We start from the raw sequence: 23,662 nt of genomic DNA, 5'->3' as shown, positions 1-23,662 counted from the left end.
GTCTTATGGTCTTTTTAGGAAGGCCAGTGAGGAGTCCATTACAATAATCCACCCTGCTGGTGATAAAAGCATGCACAAGTTTCTCTAAGTCTTGACTGGAAACAAAGCATCTAATTCTTGCAATATTTTTCAGATGATAGTATGCTGATTTATTTATTGCTTTTACATGACTACTGAAACTAAGGTCTGACTCTAGATACACACCAAGATTCCTGACTTGATTTTTAGTTGTTAGACCCCTAGCGTCAAGGTATGCATTCACCTTGAGAACTTCATCTTTGTTTCCAAATGCAATGACTTCAGTTTTGTCTTTGTTTAACTGAAGAAAGTTTTGGCACATCCAACTGTTGACTTCATCAATGCATTGGCACAGGGAGTCAATGGGGCTGTAGTCGTTAGGCGATAGGGCTAAGTAGAGCTGTGTGTCGTCTGCATAGCTGTGGTAAGAGATTCGGTTCTTTCTCATTATTTGGCTCATTGGGAGCATATATAGGTTGAACAGGAGTGGCGCAAGAATTGAGCCTTGAGGGACTCTGCATGTCATGGATGTCCACTCAGACTTATGGTCTCCTATACTCACATAATAACCTCTCCCTTCTAAGTATGACCTGAACCATTTTAGGACTATCCCAGAAAGCCCCACCCAGTTTTCCAGCCTGTCAAGAAGTATGTCGTGATCGACAGTGTCAAATGCAGCACTGAGGTCGAGTAGTACCAGCACTGATAATTTCCCTGTATCAGTATTAAAGCGAATATTGTTTATTATCTTAAAGTATCTATGTCAGGTAAAAAAATTTTTTTGATATATTAAATAAGGGTTAGATGTCTGAGTGAAAATGTAATTATCATTAAAATTATTACTGTAATTACCCTACAGTAAGCTTTATAGCCATTTCTGTCAAGATCATATTTTTAAAACACAGCTGAGCTGTGACGTCAGAAGAGGGAAACGTTCCACAAACGTTCTATTCAAGTATGGAGAGTTTTGAGTCTGAGCAGATCCAAAATCCCCCTCAAATCCCCCCACAGCCATACACTTTTGAGCCTCCCAGGCGTGAGACAGATGAGGAGGCAAACAGAAATTTAAATAATTCCTATCGAAGAAACATAAATATCTGGTGTGAAGATAACCAGTGGAGAGTTGGGCAGGTGTATAACTTATAGGCATAACTTAGAGGTGGAACGGTACATGTATTCGTATTGAACCGAAACGGTACGGGCGTCACGGTTCGGTGCATGAATACACGAGTATAAAAATAAATAAAACTCCCGTGCAAATTAATTAATGCGGAACTACTGTTATCTAACATCGCGTCGTATCTACGCGGGTTGTTGGTGTTGGTGTGTGAGAGAGAGAGACACACGAGAGAGAGACACACGAGAGAGAGACACGCGCGAGAGAGAGAGAGACACGGAGACACACGCGAGAGAGAGAGAGAGAGAGAGAGAGAGAGAGAGAGAGAGAGAGAGAGAGAGAGAGACACACGCGGGCGCGATCGAACAGTGTGTAACGAATCACACAATAATAATATACATAAAATGTATTTAAGGGGGGCCGGAAGGCCAATTTAGCTCAAAAGGAATGATTCATCGATTTGCAATGAATCTTGACCGAATCACTATGGAACCGAGCAAATGACTCGTTTAGAGTTCATTTGAACGGGCCATAATTATAACCTTGGCAACAGATATGAATATCCAATCTATAGTGAAACACTATGTATTAGCAAGGTAACTTTAGATCGACAGTACAAGACATTAAATGTGCAAGCACAACACAAGGCAAATATCTTTTCAAATATATTGACGACTTTATTAACTATTCTAAACACATAAAACTAAGGTCTAAACACAATCACACACACGCATTCATACAAGGCGCAGAGGAAGAGAGAGAGAGAGAGAGTGAGTTTTCAGAGTGAGATGCACTTTGTAAGACATGACCTGAACGAACCACCAAGCATTAATTTAAACCTTCGTTTCTTAGACAGGTTATTCAATTTACATTTAAAGCACCAGTTAGTTAGAGTCTGGAGTAGCTGCTACTTGCTTGTCTTTGCGTTGCTTAGGGAGTTCCCTTTTTGCGGTGCTTCGTCAAAGGGGTTTCCCGACCGGGTCCGTGTGGCTGGTTGTCCTTGAAGTGCCTGGATGGAAGTTTCTGAACTGCCGGTCACGTGTGATTGGCAGGCGAATAAGAGTCTTTACAGTTCGAAGCGCGTTGCAGGAGAGACGTTTAAACGAACTTTGCAGCAACTTAACTTTGCACCGAGACTTTTATGAAAAAAAGAAAATAAAGGAAGAAATGAAAGTAAGACGAGTTAGATGGCTTGAATGAGCTGTTTCAACCCCGATCTTGATGGGTTATTTGTCTGCGGGTCTAATTTGGTCTGGTCGATGTAGAAGCGTGCGAACACGCTCTTTGGTGTTTTCAGAGAGAAGCACGAACAGGAACACTCTCTTGCTGTTGCTAGAGAGAGGCGCAAACTTAGTTCAACACCGAACCGAACTTAAAACCGAACGGCAACCCCAAAATCACTATCCAGAACGCACAAAATCACTATCCAGAACATTCTCATTCACGGTTCCATGCTAGTGGAATGATCTCCCCACCCTCATCCGGAATGCAGAATCCCTGACAACATTCAAAAGACAACTGAAAACTCATCTCTTCCGGGAGCACTTAACTTAAAAAAAAAAAAAAAAAAAAAAATCCTTTCCTCTAAATCCTCGCTTGCCTGCCTTATGCTACTCCGAGCTATGGCTGAACTTTGTATTTTGAGCACTTCTTGCGTTGCTTTTGCCTCTTCACGATGACTCGCTTGGTTTAGTCCTTAGTTGTAAGTCGCTTTGGATAAAAGCGTCTGCTAAATGACTAAATGTAAATGTAAATGTAACCCCGAACTGCTCTCTGAACCGAATTTCTTTTTCTTCAACTCTAACTCCTTTGTTCGGGTCTTTAACTTAAATGTTAGTCCAACCTCTTTTGGAGAATTCTGACCAATGAGACAATGGCATCATTTTAGGAGGTGGATCGAGTTTCTACTTATCGTTATCTGGGATCTGCTTGGGTTCCAGCACTTAGCAGAGGACAAGAGACCCCAGTTTAAACATTATAGATTATTATAATCATACAAAACATTTTACACAGATTTCAAACAAGCCACCTTTTAAATTAAGGGCATACGATTCTTTTGATTGGAAGGACGATACTTTTTCATCCATACACACAGTTATATCACAATTACATGATTTATATGTGATCTACGCATAATACAAACATGAATTGTAGGAACAACAAGAATTAGGATGTTTGATTAAGTCCACTGAGCATTGTTCTGCGTGAGTTTTAATGGGTTTGATATGTAAAGTCTGTGTAAGTCTCTCACGTTCAATGAAAGCGTGGTCTGTTTTACATCGCTGTCCTGCTCAGCAGTGGTGATGCTGAGGGAGGTCAAAGGTGGTCAGGCCCCTTGGTGGTCAGGCCTCGTTTCACCATTTCTGAGCAGCTTTGTCTTGCTTAAGGATGAAAACAGTGACACATTCTTCCTGTTTAGGCTTATCTCTGATGCCATAAAAGTCTTCTCTGGGGGGTTTTCTAGACAATTTGGAGCCAGTCTTGTGACTTTGGAATGTGGTATTCAGATCCGAAATGCTGAATCACATTTGAATGAATCCCATGAGAGATTAGAAAGATTAATTTGTGTTTGGTTCATCCTTAAAGTCTCTACATATTCCCCCCTTCGATCGATGATGGGTTGAGAAGAAGACATCATTGAACGCTGGAGAAACAGAAGAAGCAAACACACACAGCAAACAACACGGCAACCACCTCCAAGACTGGTCACTTTACTGGTGCAGGGCATTAGATTATCTAGGCCTAAAACGAAGGGGGGAAAACGATTGTGTTTGGTTCATCCTTAAAGTCTCTACATATTCCCCCCTTCGATCGATGATGGGTTGAGAAGAAGACATCATTGAACGCTGGAGAAACAGAAGAAGCAAACACACACAGCAAACAACACGGCAACCACCTCCAAGACTGGTCACTTTACTGGTGCAGGGCATTAGATTATCTAGGCCTAAAACAGGTTCACTCTCTCAATGTAGTCAATCATGTGGAAAAAGTTTAGTTCAATTTTAGGACCGTTATTCTAGTTTGTTTTAAAACGGTGATTGATCAACTTTGTGACTAAATTTGATTTGTTTGTTTTATTCTCTTCTAAATTGTTCTAGGTTTAGACCAATTTACCTTTCAAATTTTGATTCGAATGATGCAGGGAGTTCTCTAGGCTAACATTCGTCAGGCGTGGTGCGTCAATCCTTATATGGTAACCTTGACCCTTATGGGGTAACAGGGATTTTACCTAATAAAGGAAGAAGAAAAGGAAGAGGTAAAACAAAACCAAGCAGTTGAGTGACTCCTGTATGGCTACTGTTGTGCAGTGTCAGGTGTCACAATGTAATGAGAGGGTTATACTTGTTGGGTGTATTGCTACATGTTTCCTATGGAAAGGATAGCTAAGTCAGTGTTGCGATTTCCGTGTCTACCTGTGGGAAGAACATGTTTGTTGAATGTTTTTCACGGTAGCTGTGTTTAACTTGTGTATGTTAGTGGTACAGTGTAGTGTAGTGCATGTACTGCATGTATGTCAGATCTGTCTCAGTCTGTTTTGCTCCCCCCTTTGCTTGATGGCTTAGCTTTGATGGGCTTGTTGCATCTTTGCCTTGGAAAGGGATTTTCGGTGATCTGCTGGGGGTCAGTCCAGTAAGGCAGGAAGTTCTCTGGCAGACATTGGGAGGTGGTTTGGCATGGATGCGTGAAGCTGTAGTGCAAAACGTGGTCTCCTTTGTTGCCTTCCTCTTGTGATGCCTTCTGGTCGTGACAGATTTCTGACCTTCTGTGCTTACTGTCGTTGCTGTAGCACACACATGGTTCTTGAGTTTGGAGCTTGTGGTGTGATCGGTAACCAGGATGGTGTTTTCTGGTACCTCTGGGTGTTTGTCAGTGGTTGACTGTGAGAGACCACTTTGTTCTGGGTTGTTGTAGAACAGGTGGTCGTCTCGGGAAGGTGTACAAGGTGATCACTGGTCTTCTGTGTTCAGCTTGTCTTTGATTAACACTTGCAGTTGCCTCAGTAGTTGCTCCATGTCTTCTGAGGGGAGACTGTCGTGTTCTTGGGCACACTCAGTGTGGTGTTTGGCTGAGTGGTGCGGAGGTGGGTTTCGTTGTCGCTTACCCTCATAGAATGCTTTTGGATGCACTCGTTGATTCCAGTTGTTTCCTTCTGGTGGGTCCCATGACTTTTCCGTGTGGTTGGAATGGTAGCTGTCATCGGCATGGGAGTAACGTCCTCTGTGCTCCTTATGAAGGACTGTGGAGTTGTCATGCCACTGGGTGTCTTCCAGTGCAAGGCTTGTGTCTTGGCTGATGGAGTTTGACCCTGTGGATGTTTTCAAACCTTTCTTTGGGGCCATCTTTTGTTTGATGTAGGCCTTGTGTGTCAGGTCACGTAGCTGCTGAATTGTCATTGTGCCTGGGCAGGCCATGATGCCAAGATGATGACTCAATCCAGGGTGCAGGTTTCTCAGGAAGAGGGTTTTGAAGTTCACATCCTCTTCAAGTTCAGGTTTGTTATGTGCACCTAAGTAGGCTTGCCGAAAGCGGTGGTAGTAGGCTTGGGGAGTCTCTTGTCGACATTGTTTGGTTTCCAAGGCGATTAACACACCGTGTTCTGACTCTGGACCTGTAAATTCTTTAATCAGTGTCTCACGTAGTAGCTGGTAGTTTGACATGACATTAGCAGGTTGTCTGTCTAGGAAGCTTCGTACCTCTGGACTGGATGTGGATCTGAGGAGGTATAACCTGTCTCTGTCAGTCATATGGGGTCTCACCTCTAGGTGGAAGTCGATATCTCGGAGGTAGGCCTGGATGTCGGGACCCTCTGTGGAGTTCGGGTTGAACTGAGTGATATTCTTAACCAGCTGGTTGAGATCTTTAAAGGTCATCCCTTGTGCAGCTTTGGAGCCTGCCTGGATGAGCTCTCTTCGTTTGTTGGCAGTGAACAGTTCTGTGGTGAAGGCCGGTGACGTTTTGGGTTGTGGCCATTCACTTATTTCACTGTGTGCCAGTTCTTGGATGGAGGACTCTGTTCTGCTCAGCAGGGGTGATGCTGAGGGAGGTCTCTCCCTTCTTGGCTCTGGTTTCTGTTGGAAAATGTGCTGGAGTTCATCTCTGACCGCGTAGAGCTCGTCGTTGGCGTCATCTCGCTGTTGGGTCAGATGGTCCATTTCAGCGCTGCACCTTTCCAGGTGGTCTTTCAGAGCATTAATTTCAGAGTTCTTACTTTCAATGTCAGCTTTGGCTTTCTCTAACTGATGTTCAGCAGACTGGAGTTGGTTTACCAGGTGTTTCTGGACAGTCTTTAACTCTTCTTTGTCACGTTCAGTGACTGCAAGGGCTTCTTGGAGCTTGTCAACTTGTGTCTTTGTTTCTTGCTCCGCTTCGTCGGACACTTTGAGTTTGTCTTGAGCTTCACCTTTGAGCCGGTCTTTGCAGTGTTGAGTGTGCATCAGCTCTCTCAGGAACTCGGTGGTCTTGGAGTCATCCTGGACTTTCACTTCAAGCTTGTCTATGCGGCTTTGGGCACGTGTCAGCTCCTCCTGAAGGTAGGTGACATGCTGGTGGCTTAGGTTTAGCTGGGCTGTGAAGGCATTGCTTAGGGAACAGGTTATTTTGGTTAGTTCCACATGGTTTTGGTTTTGGCTTGAATCGTGTGTCAGGAATCTTCTCAGAATTATGATTATTATTAAAAATAATAACAGTTCAATTGTCTTTGGTGTGAGGCAGTCTGTAATGCCTCTGAGCCAGGCGTCCACGTCTTCCCGTTGGGCAGTGGGGTTTGTCGTCCACGACATGTTGGCACGTTTGGTGAAGAGACAGATCTGTGTATAAGGCTATATGTGGTTGAACGGCTAAGTGTCGTTTTAGTAATTGTACATCAATAGTGAAATGTCGTGATGACTAAGTGTTGGTCTAAGTGTACACAGTGAGGCTAGTGATGCGAAGATCTCGTCACTCAACTGGGTAAAGGAAAGAAAAAGAAAAAGGTTAAAACAAATCTCAAATGGAAAAAGCTTTTTTTTTATAGGGGGAAAATATTATTTTTGTAAATATTTCCTATCACTGAAAAGCTGGTTTCAACTCGTGATGTGAGGACTTCGTCGCTCAACTGAGTAAGGGAAAAAGAGAGAAAAGTTAACCAATTTCAATGAGGGAAAAACAAAAAGAAAATTATTAACTAGGGGAAGTATTAATTTCTCATAAATGTTTCTTATCAATGGAAAAAAAAAAAATCTGTTTCCAGAAAGGTAAACAATATTATTGCTTATGTTTGCAATGAAAAATACAACAATAATAATGCGGATACCTCTTTTCTGAGTTTGACCGGATTGACACACACACCTTCAGTTGGACCGCTTACAGCAGAGTTTACAGCAGGGATGCTTTGAAAGCGGAGTTTGCTCAGCACTTGTCTCTGTTACTTGATCTTGGATAAGATATCAAAGTTTAAATTGCGTTTACAAATGCAGGGAGAGTATGAAGACACAAGAGGGTTTGATTAAAAATCAAATACCTAATAATCTGTTTGTTGGGAAAGATTATCTTTGTCTCTTTTTTTAGAGTCGATTGATGGTTCTTCCAGGTTTGTTCCCTACAAATGTGAAGAATAAGGTGGAATAAAGCAGGACAGAACAGGAAAGACGTGATGAGGAAGAAATGAAGCAAGGAGGTTGGATCCCGCTACCTTTAGGTCTACCACGAGTATAGAATTGATAGTTGAGGAACAACTAAACACACAAATAAACTTTTGTAAAAGATGATTGTCTCTGGTTTATTTGAAACTCGTATGGAGATGGTAATGTCCCCTATTGAAGCGTCCCGAAAATGAATTAATCAAATATAGTGGTTAAGTTTATAACCAACAGGACGAAAGGATAAAACGCAATGACAATAATGAGCAAGTCTGAGTCTAACACTATTTTTGTAATAGTAATAACAACTTTCAAACTTTAACTTTCAGAGTTCTTGAGTTTCAAAGACTTATTCACCTAAAGTGACTAGATCTCAACGAGAAATGTAAAATTATGAAAATTATGTAATTAGAATTATTACAAAAATAAATCTAGAAATCATTAGAAATGATCTGTCTAGAAAAGGTAGAATTTCAATTTTGTTTAATATTTCCTTGTTCTTTAAAACAAATTCGAAATTTGACAATTAATAATCATAAACCAGTATTTTCCTTTTACTTAAAGTGTGAGAAAGGTAAAATAAGAAAAACAAGAAAGGACCAACAGGTGTGAAAGTCGAGGTGTCTAAATGGTTAAATCACTTTAACGTTTTTCAAACAGACACTGTAGTTAACCGCTGGGGTTAGTATTGATAACAGTAACTGATGCTAAAGCTTTAGCACAGGCCTCAATGCAAGCAACTGCTTCTCTTAGCTTAGCGTAGCGTTTGTTTACAACGAGGGTTGGGTCAGAGTTCACCCGGAAGCGTTGGCTAAGACTTCCGTGTCACGATCGTAACTATAGCGACCAAACGAACGCTAGCAGGCGAACTGGGAATTGCAGACAGTTGGAAAACAGTTTGTTAGAGTTCCATGCAATATGGGAGCATTTCAACAATGTCCACAGAACATGCATGTACAGTAACAATCGATCATATTACGGGAAATGTTGGCGCATTTCAAACTGTACAGAAATACACCACTCGTAGCTTTAGCTGGTTTTACGATGTGGGGCTTCACTCGAATTTGTTAGGAGTGATATTAACTTTAAGCAAGCGACAGCTTTGCGTTATAATAGATGGAACGATGGCGACCTCGGCGGATCGTCTCTGTGCAAGTTTATCTGGGCCCACAAACAACAGGGTTCTTAACTGTTGGCTCAGTTTCAATGTCAAGCTTTACTTGAACACAACTTTAAAATAACTCTTATTAAACTACACTCGGACACACGCAGTTGCACGATAATTCATTGAACAGACAACAGGATATTAATCCCATAAAGTTACCATACAAGCAAACATAGACAAACAGCTGTTTATTACTGGGATTGCAATGGAACACGCATTGACAATCAGATAAATATGACTGCTTCTATGTTTATCACGGATCGCAGTGGAACACGCACTGTGAATCGGATAAAAATATATAATGATACACACACACGTATAGCTTTGACAGACGCTGGAACACGCAGACGTCAGTAAGCTATAATCAAGGTATTTCAGAAATTGAGGAACACGCCCAATTCTCACCTTATTGTTGTGTGATATTTTATATCTTGGGTTATTTTACTGCAGTTGAAAAATAACATATATGGAGGCAGACAGACTAGATTAACAGCTTTCTCAGGGGTGCGTCTCTCAAGCAGCAGATTCATTCAAACAGGGCGCGCGCTGCGCGCTCTCCATACGTCACACACAGACTTTCAGAGGTTCGGATCTCGCATCCGAAACAAAATGAAAAGATAAATCTTGATATATGCTTACAATTTAGGTTGAACTGCCCCGCATTCTCTCCACCAATTATGTAACGAATCACACAATAATAATATACATAAAATGTATTTAAGGGGGGCCGGAAGGCCAATTTAGCTCAAAAGGAATGATTCATCGATTTGCAATGAATCTTGACCGAATCACTATGGAACCGAGCAAATGACTCGTTTAGAGTTCATTTGAACGGGCCATAATTATTAGCCTGGCTCCGCCCTCCTACGCACTTCCGCTCAATTTTATTTTCCTTCAGTACTACGTCTGGGATTGTGCTGTAGACTTTGGTTTCCAGAAATAATTTTTTTACCGGTCCAATCAGCGAACAGAGGGAGTGGCTGAGAACGATGACGTTGATGTAGCGTGTCAGTTTGAGTTGGAGTTCAGTAATGGCAGCGGAGAAAGACGTGAGAAAATCTATTCGGTCCGTTGTTGCAAAACTGCCGAATATCCAGAAGTTAAAGCCGGAGCAAGATCAATGTTTGCTAAGTGTTGTTGGTGGCCATGATGTTGTGGCCCTCCTCCCCACGGGGTTCGGGAAAAGTTTAATTTTCCAGCTCACTCCGCTAGTGGTGAATGAGTTAGCTAAGGCGAACGATAGGATGCAAAGCCGATAGTTGTTGTCGTCTCCTCTTGTTGCACTAATGGAGGACCAAGTGAGGGAGGCAGAAAGGTTAGGAGTTGGTGCTGGGCAGCTCGGCGTGCACGATGATCACTGTACAGCATTTGCGGCAGATCCGAAACGACCGCAGCGGCGTATTGTTAATGATTACACCCAGCTTCGACAGTTGACTGAATACATCACTGTCCTTACTGTGCGTTCACACCGGACGCGAATAGCGCGTCAAATTCGCGTCTACCGCGTCTAGTTTGACGCTTGACCACTTTGTGTTAATTCGCGTGTCAATGGCGAAATTGACGCGCGTAAAAACAAAAGTTTGAAGCGAAATTTACGCGCGTCAGAGGCGAAATCCGGAGGCGAAAGTTTCGAAACCCGTTGGCGGCCATCTTTTTAGATGTTTATCGAGCATTAGCATTAGCATTATTCGAGAGAGTCACCGCTCGTATATGCTCTGGAGAGCAGAAGCAGCTCCGTAGGGGACATCGTCGCTGTACTCGGGTCCACCAGAACCTCCGGAGGGTTTCAGGAGTTTCACAATTTGCTCCAGGAGCTAGGTTTGGTGGACCTAATGGTGAGGACGCTGATGAGGACAGCGTAGGCCGTATAAGCCCTCGGCCTCGAGTGGTCTAGCTATGCCTGTCGAGCCCGCGCTCTACAGCCCGGCGCGAGGTTCACCCTCGCCCGCATCCACCTAATCTGTCATTTATTTTTGTTTTGATAATAAATGAAGCCAGCCTCCAAAAGTGATTAATCTGTCCTGTGATTTTTCTCTCTCTCTCACACATCACTGTCCAGACACGAACTTATATGTTGGTTGTCTTTACATTATAATAATATTTCATATAATCTAGATATGGAATAAATAGCATTCAATGCAAAATGAATATGTCTCATATATTGAAATCAAGTTTTATGTGATAAAATATTTGCTTAGTTGTGCATTAGAACCACAGTCATATATTACAAAATAATTTATTGAAGCATCCAGATACTTCACCACGTGACAGCAGCAAGCAGCTAGGCTCCTGATTGGTTAACGCGGCGCGAATTGACGCAGAAGTTCAGATTTTTCAACTCGGGCGGCAGACGCGAATTCGCGTCAAACGCGTGAATGCACAAATAGCACTAACTAAATCATTCGCGCGTAACGCGCTTAACGCGCCAGACGCTCAATTCGCGCCATTCGCGCGAACTTGACGCGCGAATGAGGCGTATTCGCGTCTACCGCGCCGCGCTCTACGCCTCATTCGCGCCGCAGGAATTTTTTACGCGCGTAACGCGTCTTTGCATTGACTTAACATTGAAATCACTCGCGCCTGACGCGCTATTCGCGTCCGGTGTGAACGCACCATTAGTGTCAAATATACATTTAGAATTTAGAATTGTTCCTTGAACTCTTAAATTCGATGAACAAAACATGCAGCTCTCGTTGACAGACATCTTATTCTAAACATAATCCTCTGATCATTCGGACTTGTTTTTTTTTATTGCTTAAAACAATACACAAGTAATAACAGAAAACATAATACAAAAACAAACAAAAAATAATAATAAAAACAAAACAAAAATAAAACAGTAGGGGGATAATATAAAATAAACATGAACAAGTTAAGAGAATTACATGACACTGAAAAAAGGAAAATAATTACAAACAGATAATGTTTTTAAGGCTTTTTTTTGTTCTCAGACAACTTAATTGAAAAGAGGTATTTTTTAAATTCTTTCACAAATATAAGAAAGAGAGGTTTAGCATTTAGATATTTAGATTTATGAATATGGAATTCGGACTTGTTGTTTCCAGCCGGTTTCGGCGCATGACATACGTCACGACCACACGTTAGCGATTGGCTATGGCAGATCCTGAGTGACTCTGGGCAGATCCAATAGTTTTGAACTTTAACAGAGAACCCGCCTACAAGGAAGTAAACGTTTCTCAATGGAGCGAGGCCAGACTCTCTGTACAAATGAAATGTACGAGAGTCTGGTAGAACCAGGCTACATAATTATAACCTTGGCAACAGATATGAATATCCAATCTATAGTGAAACACTATGTATTAGCAAGGTAACTTTAGATCGACAGTACAAGACATTAAATGTGCAAGCACAACACAAGGCAAATATCTTTTCAAATATATTGACGACTTTATTAACTATTCTAAACACATAAAACTAAGGTCTAAACACAATCACACACACGCATTCATACAAGGCGCAGAGGAAGAGAGAGAGAGAGAGAGTGAGTTTTCAGAGTGAGATACACTTTGTAAGACATGACCTGAACGAACCACCAAGCATTAATTTAAACCTTCGTTTCTTAGACAGGTTATTCAATTTACATTTAAAGCACCAGTTAGTTAGAGTCTGGAGTAGCTGCTACATGCTTGTCTTTGCGTTGCTTAGGGAGTTCCCTTTTTGCGGTGCTTCGTCAAAGGGGTTTCCCGACCGGGTCCGTGTGGCTGGTTGTCCTTGAAGTGCCTGGATGGAAGTTTCTGAACTGCCGGTCACGTGTGATTGGCAGGCGAATAAGAGTCTTTACAGTTCGAAGCGCGTTGCAGGAGAGACGTTTAAACGAACTTTGCAGCAACTTAACTTTGCACCGAGACTTTTATGAAAAAAAGAAAATAAAGGAAGAAATGAAAGTAAGACGAGTTAGATGGCTTGAATGAGCTGTTTCAACCCCGATCTTGATGGGTTATTTGTCTGCGGGTCTAATTTGGTCTGGTCGATGTAGAAGCGTGCGAACACGCTCTTTGGTGTATTTAGAGAGAAGCACGAACAGGAACACTCTCTTGCTGTTGCTAGAGAGAGGCGCAAACTTAGTTCAACACCGAACCGAACTTAAAACCGAACGGCAACCCCGAACTGCTCTCTGAACCGAATTTCTTTTTCTTCAACTCTAACTCCTTTGTTCGGGTCTTTAACTTAAATGTTAGTCCAACCTCTTTTGGAGAATTCTGATCAATGAGACAATGGCATCATTTTAGGAGGTGGATCGTTCCTACTTATCGTTATCTGGGATCTGCTTGGGTTCCAGCACTTAGCAGAGGACAAGAGACCCCAGTTTAAACATTATAGATTATTATAATCATACAAAACATTTTACACAGATTTCAAACAAGCCACCTTTTGAATTAAGGGCATACGATTCTTTTGATTGGAAGCACGATACTTTTTCATCCATACACACAGTTATATCACAATTACATGATTTATATGTGATCTACGCATAATACAAACATGAATTGTAGGAACAACAAGAATTATGATGTTTGATTAAGTCCACTGAGCATTGTTCTGCGTGAGTTTTAATGGGTTTGATATGTAAAGTCTGTGTAAGTCTCTCACGTTCAATGAAAGCGTGGTCTGTTTTACATCGCTGTCCTGCTCAGCAGTGGTGATGCTGAGGGAGGTCAAAGGTGGTCAGGCCCCTTGGTGGTCAGGCCTCGTTTCACCATTTCTGAGCAGCTTTGTCTTGCTTAAGGATGAAAACAGTGACACATTCTTCCTGTTTAGGCTTATCTCTGATGCCATAAAAGTCTTCTCTGGGGGGTTTTCTAGACAATTTGGAGCCAGTCTTGTGACTTTGGAATGTGGTATTCAGATCCGAAATGCTGAATCACATTTGAATGAATCCCATGAGAGATTAGAAAGATTAATTTGTGTTTGGTTCATCCTTAAAGTCTCTACAAGTGGAAACATAAAAACTGGAAGAAATGTGCGCTGCAAATGACCGAAGTCTTGGATACCGAAGCAGCACTGAAGTCAGCGCGTTTGGTCCGAACAAAGTTGACCCAGGCACGGAACACAGACCTGCTTTTTGGGAAAAAGTGGACTCTGTGACCGGTTTTAACGGTGTTTTAGCACCCAGCACAAACGCAGTATTTCACCATTGAGAAAATACGCCTGCGTATACCTAACTAACTACCTAACTTAAATAGCTAACTAAATAAATAAATGTCCTAATCACTAATTCTCTCGCTCTATCACTCGTACAATTATCAACACAGCTCACAGACTCACTTTCTCAGCGACCTGGGGAGACGTCTCCCTCTTATGACGTCAAGCGATCCGTTTGGGCGGAGGAGCAGTTTTAAGTGAGTACTGAAAATAACGAACTTTTTCATCTTATATTCTGCCTTTAGGTATCGAAAATCATACAAAACAATACAACAACTTGTCAAACGTGTATTTCCCCTAACTATTTTGTGTTAATCATAATTACAAATTTAACCTGACATACGCACTTTAATGAGCGCTGTAATCTGTGCGGTGATGCGATCAGAAACCATATTGAAAATTGTCAACAACAAAAACCCTAATAATAAAATTATTAATGAAACAACCCCATTCCCGCGACCCGTCCAGTATTGACTCTAATACTGGATAGAGTCTCACCTGAGGTCAGAGGTCACTGGTTCATCACTGAGGTCAGAGGTCACTGGTTTATCACTGAGGTCAGAGGTCACTGGTTTATCACTGAGGTCAGAGGTCACTGGTTTATCACTGAGGTCAGAGGTCACTGGTTCATCACTGAGGTCAGAGGTCACTGGTTTATCACTGAGGTCAGAGGTCACTGGTTCATCACTGAGGTCAGAGGTCACTGGTTCATCACTGGGGTCAGGAGGATGATGTAGGGATCCATCACTCTTCAGAGACACACAGCTGGGTTCTGGAGATGAAGATCTTTGAGTCTCCTGCATCATTTCAGATGAAACTCTCTCTCTTTTCTCCATAATGAGGAACTGACACCTGGCCTATATATAGAAACACAGAAAACAAGACAATATAGCCATAATTTCTACTTTATAAATGCGCAGAAGATAATTGCACTAAGTAAAATAATAATAAATGACCTTTTTTCTTCAAACCTCATGCAAAAAGTGCATCTGATTTAGTCAAACGATGTGTGTGATGGTCAGGCTTTGCTAGAGAAACTCTAAGAGAGGAAAATAAAACAGAAGAGTTTAGAGTCAGACTGCAGTAGCTTGTGTTCTCCACCTCGTCCACGCTAAGTTCTACATTGACGAGAGGACTCGGAACTGTTACTCAGATGCCAGTATTTTTATCGTCCTCCTCACTCTCGTTGCACAACACCACTACGGATGCCCAGCGGGCACACACATTCACATATATGACAGTCCACAATACATAGAAAAGAAACCAACATTCATAGGTTTATTGTGCGTGAGATAAATGTTTCACCATTGATTGTTCATCATGAGGGCAGAATCTAAATCTGAAAACATTATTGCATAAACAAAACTTGATAACTTCAGGATGTGAAAGGAAACCTCTCTTTGGTCTTTTACACCTTAAACTGCCCATCAAGACACATTTCTGTTTAGAAGCTCATGTGCTGCTGTTCTTCTCACAACACTGGACGTGTTAAAGACTCTGAAGATGAGAATGAAGAAGAGAAGAAGAGGTCTCAGGTTGATCAAATCACCAGATATGGGCTTGTCAGGCCTGACCAACTCATAAATCATTATGCTAAATTCATTGTGTTTTACAGTGTTGTCACATATTCCTCTGTGACGTTTACAGCAATAGTAATGTTTACAGTCAGAACATGTATTTCACTTCACACACATACTATACAAACTAATTTGGTATGAGTCAAAATCTGCTACGGGTTAATAATTGAACAACAGTTTTAAAAAGTGATTTCTCACTATTATTTACAACAGGACCTGCATTTTCATGGGTTTAAATAAAAAACATTTTGTTATAGGAAACAAAAACAACTTTGTGCATCGAAACCTACTTGCGACAGCTGAATGCAACGTTTTTGACAAACCAAACATGTCAGTTTGTAAAACAAGTATAATGAACTACGCAAAAAGCATTTCTAAATTCTCCAGCATGTTTTATAATTACCCAAAAATCACACATGGTTAGGGTTTAGGGTTAGGGTTAAACATGTTATCATGTCTGTCCAAAACTTCGGCTGGCTGTCGGTTGGAATATTAGAACTAAAAACATGGACAAAACACACTCATAGACATCATTCCCTTCACTGAATACTTGCCGGCTAAAAATACATCATTACCTTACGATCTATCGGTTTCAAATACACATCATCTGAATATCACGACATCGACGTCTCAGAAACCCACAGTACGGGATGTTTTGACTACACTCTCCGAGAAGAGGAGAAAAGCACGCTTCAGCATGATGATAACGTGCCTAACACGTACGAGCAACATTATGTTCTTCACTCACTGACGTGAGGCAGGACGGGCTGAAGTTTAGCCTCTTCTAGCGACAGAAAGAAGACCTTCTAATGATGAAACTATTTAAAGTAAACTCATTAAGGCAGTCGTATGCGCAAAAGTTGCTGCCGTTTCGGGAAACCTGTTTGCTTTGACCTCATATCTGGTGTTACATTTATGCTTAGCTTTTAATGTGTTGTAGTCTTAAATATTTTTTTATAGTTCAAGTTCAATTTTATTTATATAGCACATTTACAACAGCCACTAGGCTGACCAAAGTGCTTTACAGAACAACACGATTTGAAGAAGATATAATATGCATAACAAAAAATAAAACCAAAAAATAAGAGCAACATAGCTAAGAGCAACCATAAAACTGGAGTAGCAAACCAGTATCAGACTCAAATATAAACGAGTAAAACCAACCGAAGAAAAGAGTCAACATACTTAAGAAAACAGGGAGGTTTTTAAAAGACTTTAAAGCAGACAGAGAATATAGAGACACAATACCTTGTATCTCTGTGTGTTAAAGATGTGATTTAAAAACAAATTATTCCTGCTGAAGGGAACGTGGTTTCACTTTGTCTTGATGGTCCCTTTAACACACCCTGTTGACTTTGAGTAACGCTACACCTCACTAGAGTGTTATAGAGTATTAGACTGGTAGGGTTAGGGTTAGATTAAGATGACATGCAAGATCAGCAGAACCATAGTCAGGACCATCTTTAGCAGATATTAAGCAGAGTCTTTGCTTAATATAACATTTTCTAATAAAAGATAATACATTTTGATTTGGACTCATATAGGCCTATATAGATTACAATTGTACAATTGTACTGTACATTAGGCCTGCCATGAATGTTGTGCTGATTAAATATTAAATACAAAAAATGACAATAAAAGAGACAATTTACAAATTAACAAACGACAGGTTTGTATTGACTCACCACGAGCGTTACAATGTACAATATGTCTCTAACTTTATGCCCATGACAAATAAACTTGAACATCATGAACTCATTTCGTATACATGAATGGGAAAATAATAAATCAAGCTTTATTTCTTACAGAAAAGGGAAAAAAGAAAGGAGGTTTAGTGGCTATTCTCTTTTGCAAACAAAACCGAGCCAACAAACGAGATGAAGATACACGGAGCTAACGGCACACGTGTGATAATAATATAAATAGGCTACATAATATGACATGATATCAGAAGCAAATACTGACCGTGAAGTGTGACATTTATGAAAGTCATTGTATCTCCAAAACGGCGACTTCTCATGAAGTTTTAACTTACTTTCACTTCCTGAAGGAGGCTCGAGACTGTAACACCTGTTCTACCTGTGTATGTGTATGTGTGTGTGTGTGTGTCAGATATCACGTGACCCAGTTGCATAAAAAACCTGTGGATTAACTGAAGAGTTTCAGCGAGTCAAAGCGAACATTCATTTATCCTTCGAGTCAGAAATAGTAAAGAGTACGGGAAAAAATATATATAAGTGTTGGAAAAACAGAACTAATCACGAACTTCACTTCCCATTCTTCATCAGCAGAGCTGTTACCAGAACTAATGAGGGCTGATCTTTCCCGACGTTTAAAAAGGGAAAAGAAAGCAGCTTCGTATTGCGTTATACGACCATGTGTTGACTCCAGATTTCTTCATAATAGAGGGTATGCGCCTGACGTCACCGTCGGCCGGAGTGAATGCGGTCACGCCCACAAGTGGCAAAAAGACTGAGCGGCAGCATTTGTTTTCAGCGTGAATGCCGTGAAAATCACACAAAACACATCTAAAACGGGAAAGAGCTTTGCGATTGACTGTACAACTAGATTTGACCAGAAATCTGAGGTACTGTATATTTTTACAGACTGCAAAAAGCTACAGAACAGACTATATTCTGCATAATTGGATGTTTTTAAATAAACACTGACAAAAAACTATACAAGTTTTAGGGCTGGATGATATGATGATATACAGCAGCGGTTCTCAAAGTGTGGGGCGCGCCCCACTGGTGGGGAATAGAGACGTGACAGGTGGGGCGCGCCAAACGGAAATGTTCCTTTTTATGCCTTTATATCTTTATCCAGACATCCCAAATGTCCCGGAAGTTCCGGGAGTCTCCCGCATATTGATAGCGGCTCCTTGACGCCCGCAAATGAGATCCAATCTCCCGGAATCTGGAGCAAGACCGCGCACTAGAGTAGAGAGTGACTGCGCGTGTATGTGTGTGTGTTTGACTATTAATGCAGCGCGTGTGAGAGCAAACCGTCCTTATAGCTGTGTGTTGCTGCTTATTAGACCGATCACCCCCGGGGGCGACAACAAGTAACAGGAATTCCCCACCCCCAAAATAATGATTGACGTGACGTCGGCATATTAATTGTAGCGGAACAAACTTTTGCGCCCATAGATATGTAGCCTATGTTTCGCGCCGATGGGTAGCCAGGCGCGCTGGAAGCTGTTTCATGCGTAACTGGGGGCTGATGGCTGGGTTGGAAAATATGTGACGTCATTATGTTGTGGCTTACGACAAGACATGACATTTTTCTGAACATTGAACATGATTTGAGAGTGGCAGTATCAAGCCTGCAACCCTGCTTTGAGAAATTGTGCAATGCAAAACAGGCTCATTGCAGTCACTAATGCAGGGATAAATAGACCTGTCTTGCCAAATGGATTTCTCTTCTTTTCTTTTTTTAACAGATTGCAAAGTGGCACTTTTATTTCTTTTCTATTTTTGAGGCACTTTTATTTTCTCTATTTTTGAATTTCATGCAAGTTATGACACAGATGCACTTCATTTTCTTTATTTTTGAACTTGCTGTTATTTGATGTAGATTGTTAGTTTGTATTTAGATACAACTGGTTACTATACTGATATTACTTGTTACTTCAATAAATTGGAACATTTTAAGCTTGTTACGTATTTCATTAGCATTGTGTCGGGGCGATGGGGGCAGGTGGGGCTTGAAAATTCCCCCTTGTCCAAAGTGGGGAATGACCGAAAAAGTTTGAGAACCACTGATATACAGTATAACATTAATGTAAGTGATCACTCGGATTTAGACCTATCTATATTGTATTTATATAAAACGTTTACAGGCAAATTGTCTTCATTTATTTCCCCGGCGTCGAAATCAGGCACATATAAATGTCAGGAAACACGATTCCTGGCTGCATGTCAATATCCATGGATCACTGGATCTTTGATAAGTTGTAAGGAACACTATATCGAGTCCAACTTTTAGTTTAAGCTGATAATAGTTTGTTTTACTCGCGTTAACGCAGTTTCCCCTATTAACTCCAGTCACGCAGCAGCTCTTCTGCCACTCAGTTCCGCTGAGGGGGGCGTGTTCCGGCGGGGAAGTGACGTTAATGCATTCCCTCTATTCACCGTTCAAAATAAATCCTTCACTATAATGATGTTACATATAGACGAATCCGACGAGCGTTCTGTGTAGGCTGCCATACGGTGGCCGAGAGAGCTCAACGCGCTGCAACTGAAGAAAACGCATGCAAATAGAAAACAACGCGTGCAAATAAAACAAAACACATGCAAATAAAATAAAACGCATGCAAATAGAAAAAAACGCATGCAAATAGAAAAAAACGCGTGCAAATAAAAAAAAACACCTGCAAATTAAGAAAACATCTTCATCCGTTTCACAACACACGTGTGCTCCAAATACTCACAACACCACCAAATACATAAACGCGCTGCAAATAACACAGAGCACAACGGAAATGTTTCCAGGGGAACCAAATAAGTGACGAACCCGGCTGGGACGTGCTGGCATAGATATCCATAAATCTATGCGTGATGGTGCTTACAGCTTAACATTATACTTTATTTATTTGTTTGTTTATTTATTTGTTTGTGCAAAACATACAGAAATTACATTTTTTATGACATACAACTTGTATACAATGTACAAAATGTATTAACAATTTGTTCAATGTCATCAGAATACAAATGAGAAAAGAACAATGAGCTGGAAACTAAAATAAATAAATAAAAAAGATAAAGAAGAAAATCATGAAGGAAAGATATTTATCTATACACCAGTTACACTGTACAAATTGTTTCATGTTATTACATTTTCATAAAGAAAAGTTTCGTAAGAAATGTTAGGTAATGTAGGGTCCAACATTTTAAAGTTGAGACACAGATATATAACGCATATTTTAAAAGCTTTTTTTGTAAACTAAAAATAAAAATGTATTTGCATCCGTTATGTTAACAGCATCATATTTCTGTCGTAAGACCAGCTGATGGACGCCGTGCTGCGTTGTCATGGGAACATCCCACGTTGTCTTTAGTTGCTCCCTTCATCAAGTGCGGTCCACACGGCTGCCTAACAGCACACTAGAGCCTTGCTCACTCCAAAAGGGCTCTGCAATCTGCCCTTCGAAGGGAGTATGGCATAGGGAAGCTCACGAGCAATAAGCACGTCTCGGCCGGGTCCGTCACTTATTTGGTTCCCCTGGAAACATTTCCGTTGTGGTCTGTGTTATTTGCAGCGTGTTTTCTGTATTTGGTTGTGTTGTGAACTTTTGCAGCGCGTTTCCTTATTTGGAGCACACGTGTGTTGTGAAACTGATGAAGATGTTTTTTTTAATTTGCAGGTGTTTTTTTCTATTTGCACGCGTGTTTTTCTATTTGCATGCGTTTTTTTCTATTTGCACGCGTTTTTCTCTATTTGTATGTGTTTGCTTCAGTTGCAGCGCGTTGAGCTGTCTCGGCCACCGTACTGCCATCTTGTGGCGACGCCATTACTGAGCTGTTAGCGGTATGTAAACAAACCTCCGTGATAACGCACCCTCGATGACAGCTACAGCCAGGCAGAATGACTTGTTGGGTTGATGATGTTAGACAGTGGCCTCCAGTCACAGATGAAGGTACAAACGATCTTACAGATTATTTATGAAAATAGCTTGGCAAGCTAGCTAGGCTAACGTTAGCTAACGAGGAAATTATAAAAAGATCTGTCCATTTGGCAACAATAAATAAATGAATGACATCAAATAAACGAATTCATGTTTTTCATTTGTGTCCATTATTTATCTCATTTTCACATTGCAAAAGGCAAGGGTAAGGTACAGCTAGAAAGTATACATAATATCGACCAATTAGTGTTTTTAAACCAAGGAAAGAGGTCAATATAACAGCAGGAGAACAATTATGTCACATAACGTTACATTTAGCTCAGGAAAGCCATTGAATGACCATAGCATGTTAATTGAATAGAAAAAATAGCTAGAGAGGAGATTTTGCTGAGGACTATATTACATATTTATTATATATTTTTTTACTTATGTCATTAAATAATTGTTATTATAGCAAAAAATGCATATTTAATTTAATTTATTTAAAAAAAAATCTGTCACAGTCAAGCAAATCAAACATTAACAACAGACATAACAGTACTGTTACTAACGTTACTACCCCAATGCGCCCCTTCTGTTGTTTTAAAGGTATTCAAGAGTATTTTCTCCTTTGCCTGGCATCCAATGTTTTTTTCAAAATGCCAACATGTTTTCCCACTCGACATTATAAAAGTTGTAACGTTAGTGACAGTCGTAAATCGCGGGCTGTTTATTCCAGTGGACGCAAGTTGCAAATAAAACAATAGGAGGCAATGGCACAACGCTACCCAGCAACAGCTCAGTAATGGCGCCCGCTTACTTCCGGTAGTTTCGCCGGATTCGTCTATACCTAAAAGATATGATACATACATGTTAATTACAATTTACTACTGCTGTTTAAAGCTGCATTCCGCAGTTTTTTCTCTTTGTCGCCATCTCTGTTCGAAATCTGTAATTGCAGTCATTTGCGGAATTATCGAGATAGGTCTGACTGCAGAACCGCAGAACCATTACGTCATAACAGTCTGAGGACGACAGCGCCAGCCCGACAGTCTGAGGGCGGAAGTGGGCGCGGCAAGGCATTACGCTACTTCCGTGTTTTGGAATGTGTTATGTCTGAGTTCAGGTAATCAAGACAAGAAAGTTTCTTACTTCTTTAAGGTTTATTCAAACCCACAAACAATTCACACTGCCGGCAGTTAAATGATTAGGCAGCAGGTGCACTCACTTCCATTATTACTCTACACCTTTTATAGGTAACATCATGTGAACTACAGCGCCATCTCCTGACAAGTACATAAACACAACATTCCCCCTTTACTCAAAACTGTAAATTCCACCCAAAATACATAGTTGGTGCAATAGGCAAAACTTATACAATATCTACATCCAACTCAATTAGTTTAACAATATATTCTACATTCTGTAACCAGACAAATTAGAACTAGAATTACTTTCTCATTCAGCATAAGGTAATCAATGTCTTTTGTACTAAGTGACATAATCATGTAACCAACGCGGAGGGTGTTTCACTCGTGATGAAGACCTTACAGGAACAGATGGAGAAGCAATTTGATTAGGCAAGTTCACAAGTTCATCTTTAGGCAACACAGTAGAGGACGGAACAGACTGGAGGGGCAAGGACACCAGTTCACTCTCAATGACATTTTCCATAGGTGCACAAGCTGGAGAGAGATGAGATGCATGCCAATTTTTCCCATCTGATAACTGGTAAGTGCATGGACCAAGTTGATGTACAATTTTCAAAGGCTTTGAGAATCTAGGATGTCCTTTTGGCACATGAACTGGAATTTTTATACGCACCCAGTCTCCAGATTTGAACTCAGGAGTACAGGCTCTTCTTTTTAGGTCTGTGTATGCTTTCATCTTCTTTTGAGACAATGACACTTTCTGACTCACAGCAGGATCCTTACAAGTCATAGGAAGAGGGAGAACATTAAGACGAGTACGCATTTTCCTGCCACAGAGTAACTCTGAAGGAGACCGTCCAGTAACAGAATGGGTAGTAGCACGGTAAGTTTGAAGAAACTCTGTTACTGTTGATTTCCATGGCTTTCCAGACAGAATAGCAGATTGAATAGAACTCTTCAGGACTCGATGGAATCGCTCAATAGCTCCATTTGCAGCTGGATGGTACACTGATGTATGTATGTGTTGAATGTCTCGATCTTACAGAAATGCTGCAAACTCCACTGACTTGAACTGACATCCATTGTCAGATACAATGTAATGAGGATTTCCAAATCTGCTGAAGACTGATGTCAAGAAGTTGATCACATTTTTACTTGTGATTGAAGAAGTGAATGCTACTTCTGGCCACTTACTATGATAGTCAATTAACGTCATAATGTACCGACAATCCCAAGTAGCGGTTTCAAA

At 40.9% G+C, this 23,662-nt stretch overlaps 1 protein-coding gene across 3 annotated transcripts in view; it reads right to left on the bottom strand.

Annotated features, from left to right (window-relative positions):
• LOC130071863 (NACHT, LRR and PYD domains-containing protein 3-like) overlaps nucleotides 1–17,677 on the bottom strand; it is a 134,656-nt gene extending 116,979 nt beyond the window's left edge. For all 3 annotated transcript variants that reach the window (XM_056236774.1, XM_056236775.1, XM_056236773.1), the window contains exons 1-3: nucleotides 17,623–17,677; nucleotides 15,037–15,119; nucleotides 14,579–14,937 (exon numbers count right to left, since the gene is read on the bottom strand). In XM_056236774.1, coding sequence (XP_056092749.1) covers nucleotides 14,579–14,916 — 338 coding nt within the window. In that variant the 5' untranslated portion in view covers nucleotides 14,917–14,937; nucleotides 15,037–15,119; nucleotides 17,623–17,677. The remainder of the gene's footprint in view (nucleotides 1–14,578; nucleotides 14,938–15,036; nucleotides 15,120–17,622) is intronic.
• Nucleotides 17,678–23,662: the final 5,985 nt, after the last annotated feature.

The sequence above is a fragment of the Rhinichthys klamathensis genome, unplaced genomic scaffold, assembly GCF_029890125.1.
Source record: "Rhinichthys klamathensis goyatoka isolate OS25496 unplaced genomic scaffold, OSU_Roscu_1.1 h1tg000463l_1, whole genome shotgun sequence".
In the NCBI taxonomy this organism is placed as follows: domain Eukaryota; kingdom Metazoa; phylum Chordata; class Actinopteri; order Cypriniformes; family Leuciscidae; genus Rhinichthys; species Rhinichthys klamathensis.
This window is presented reverse-complemented; position numbering and strand designations above follow the sequence as displayed.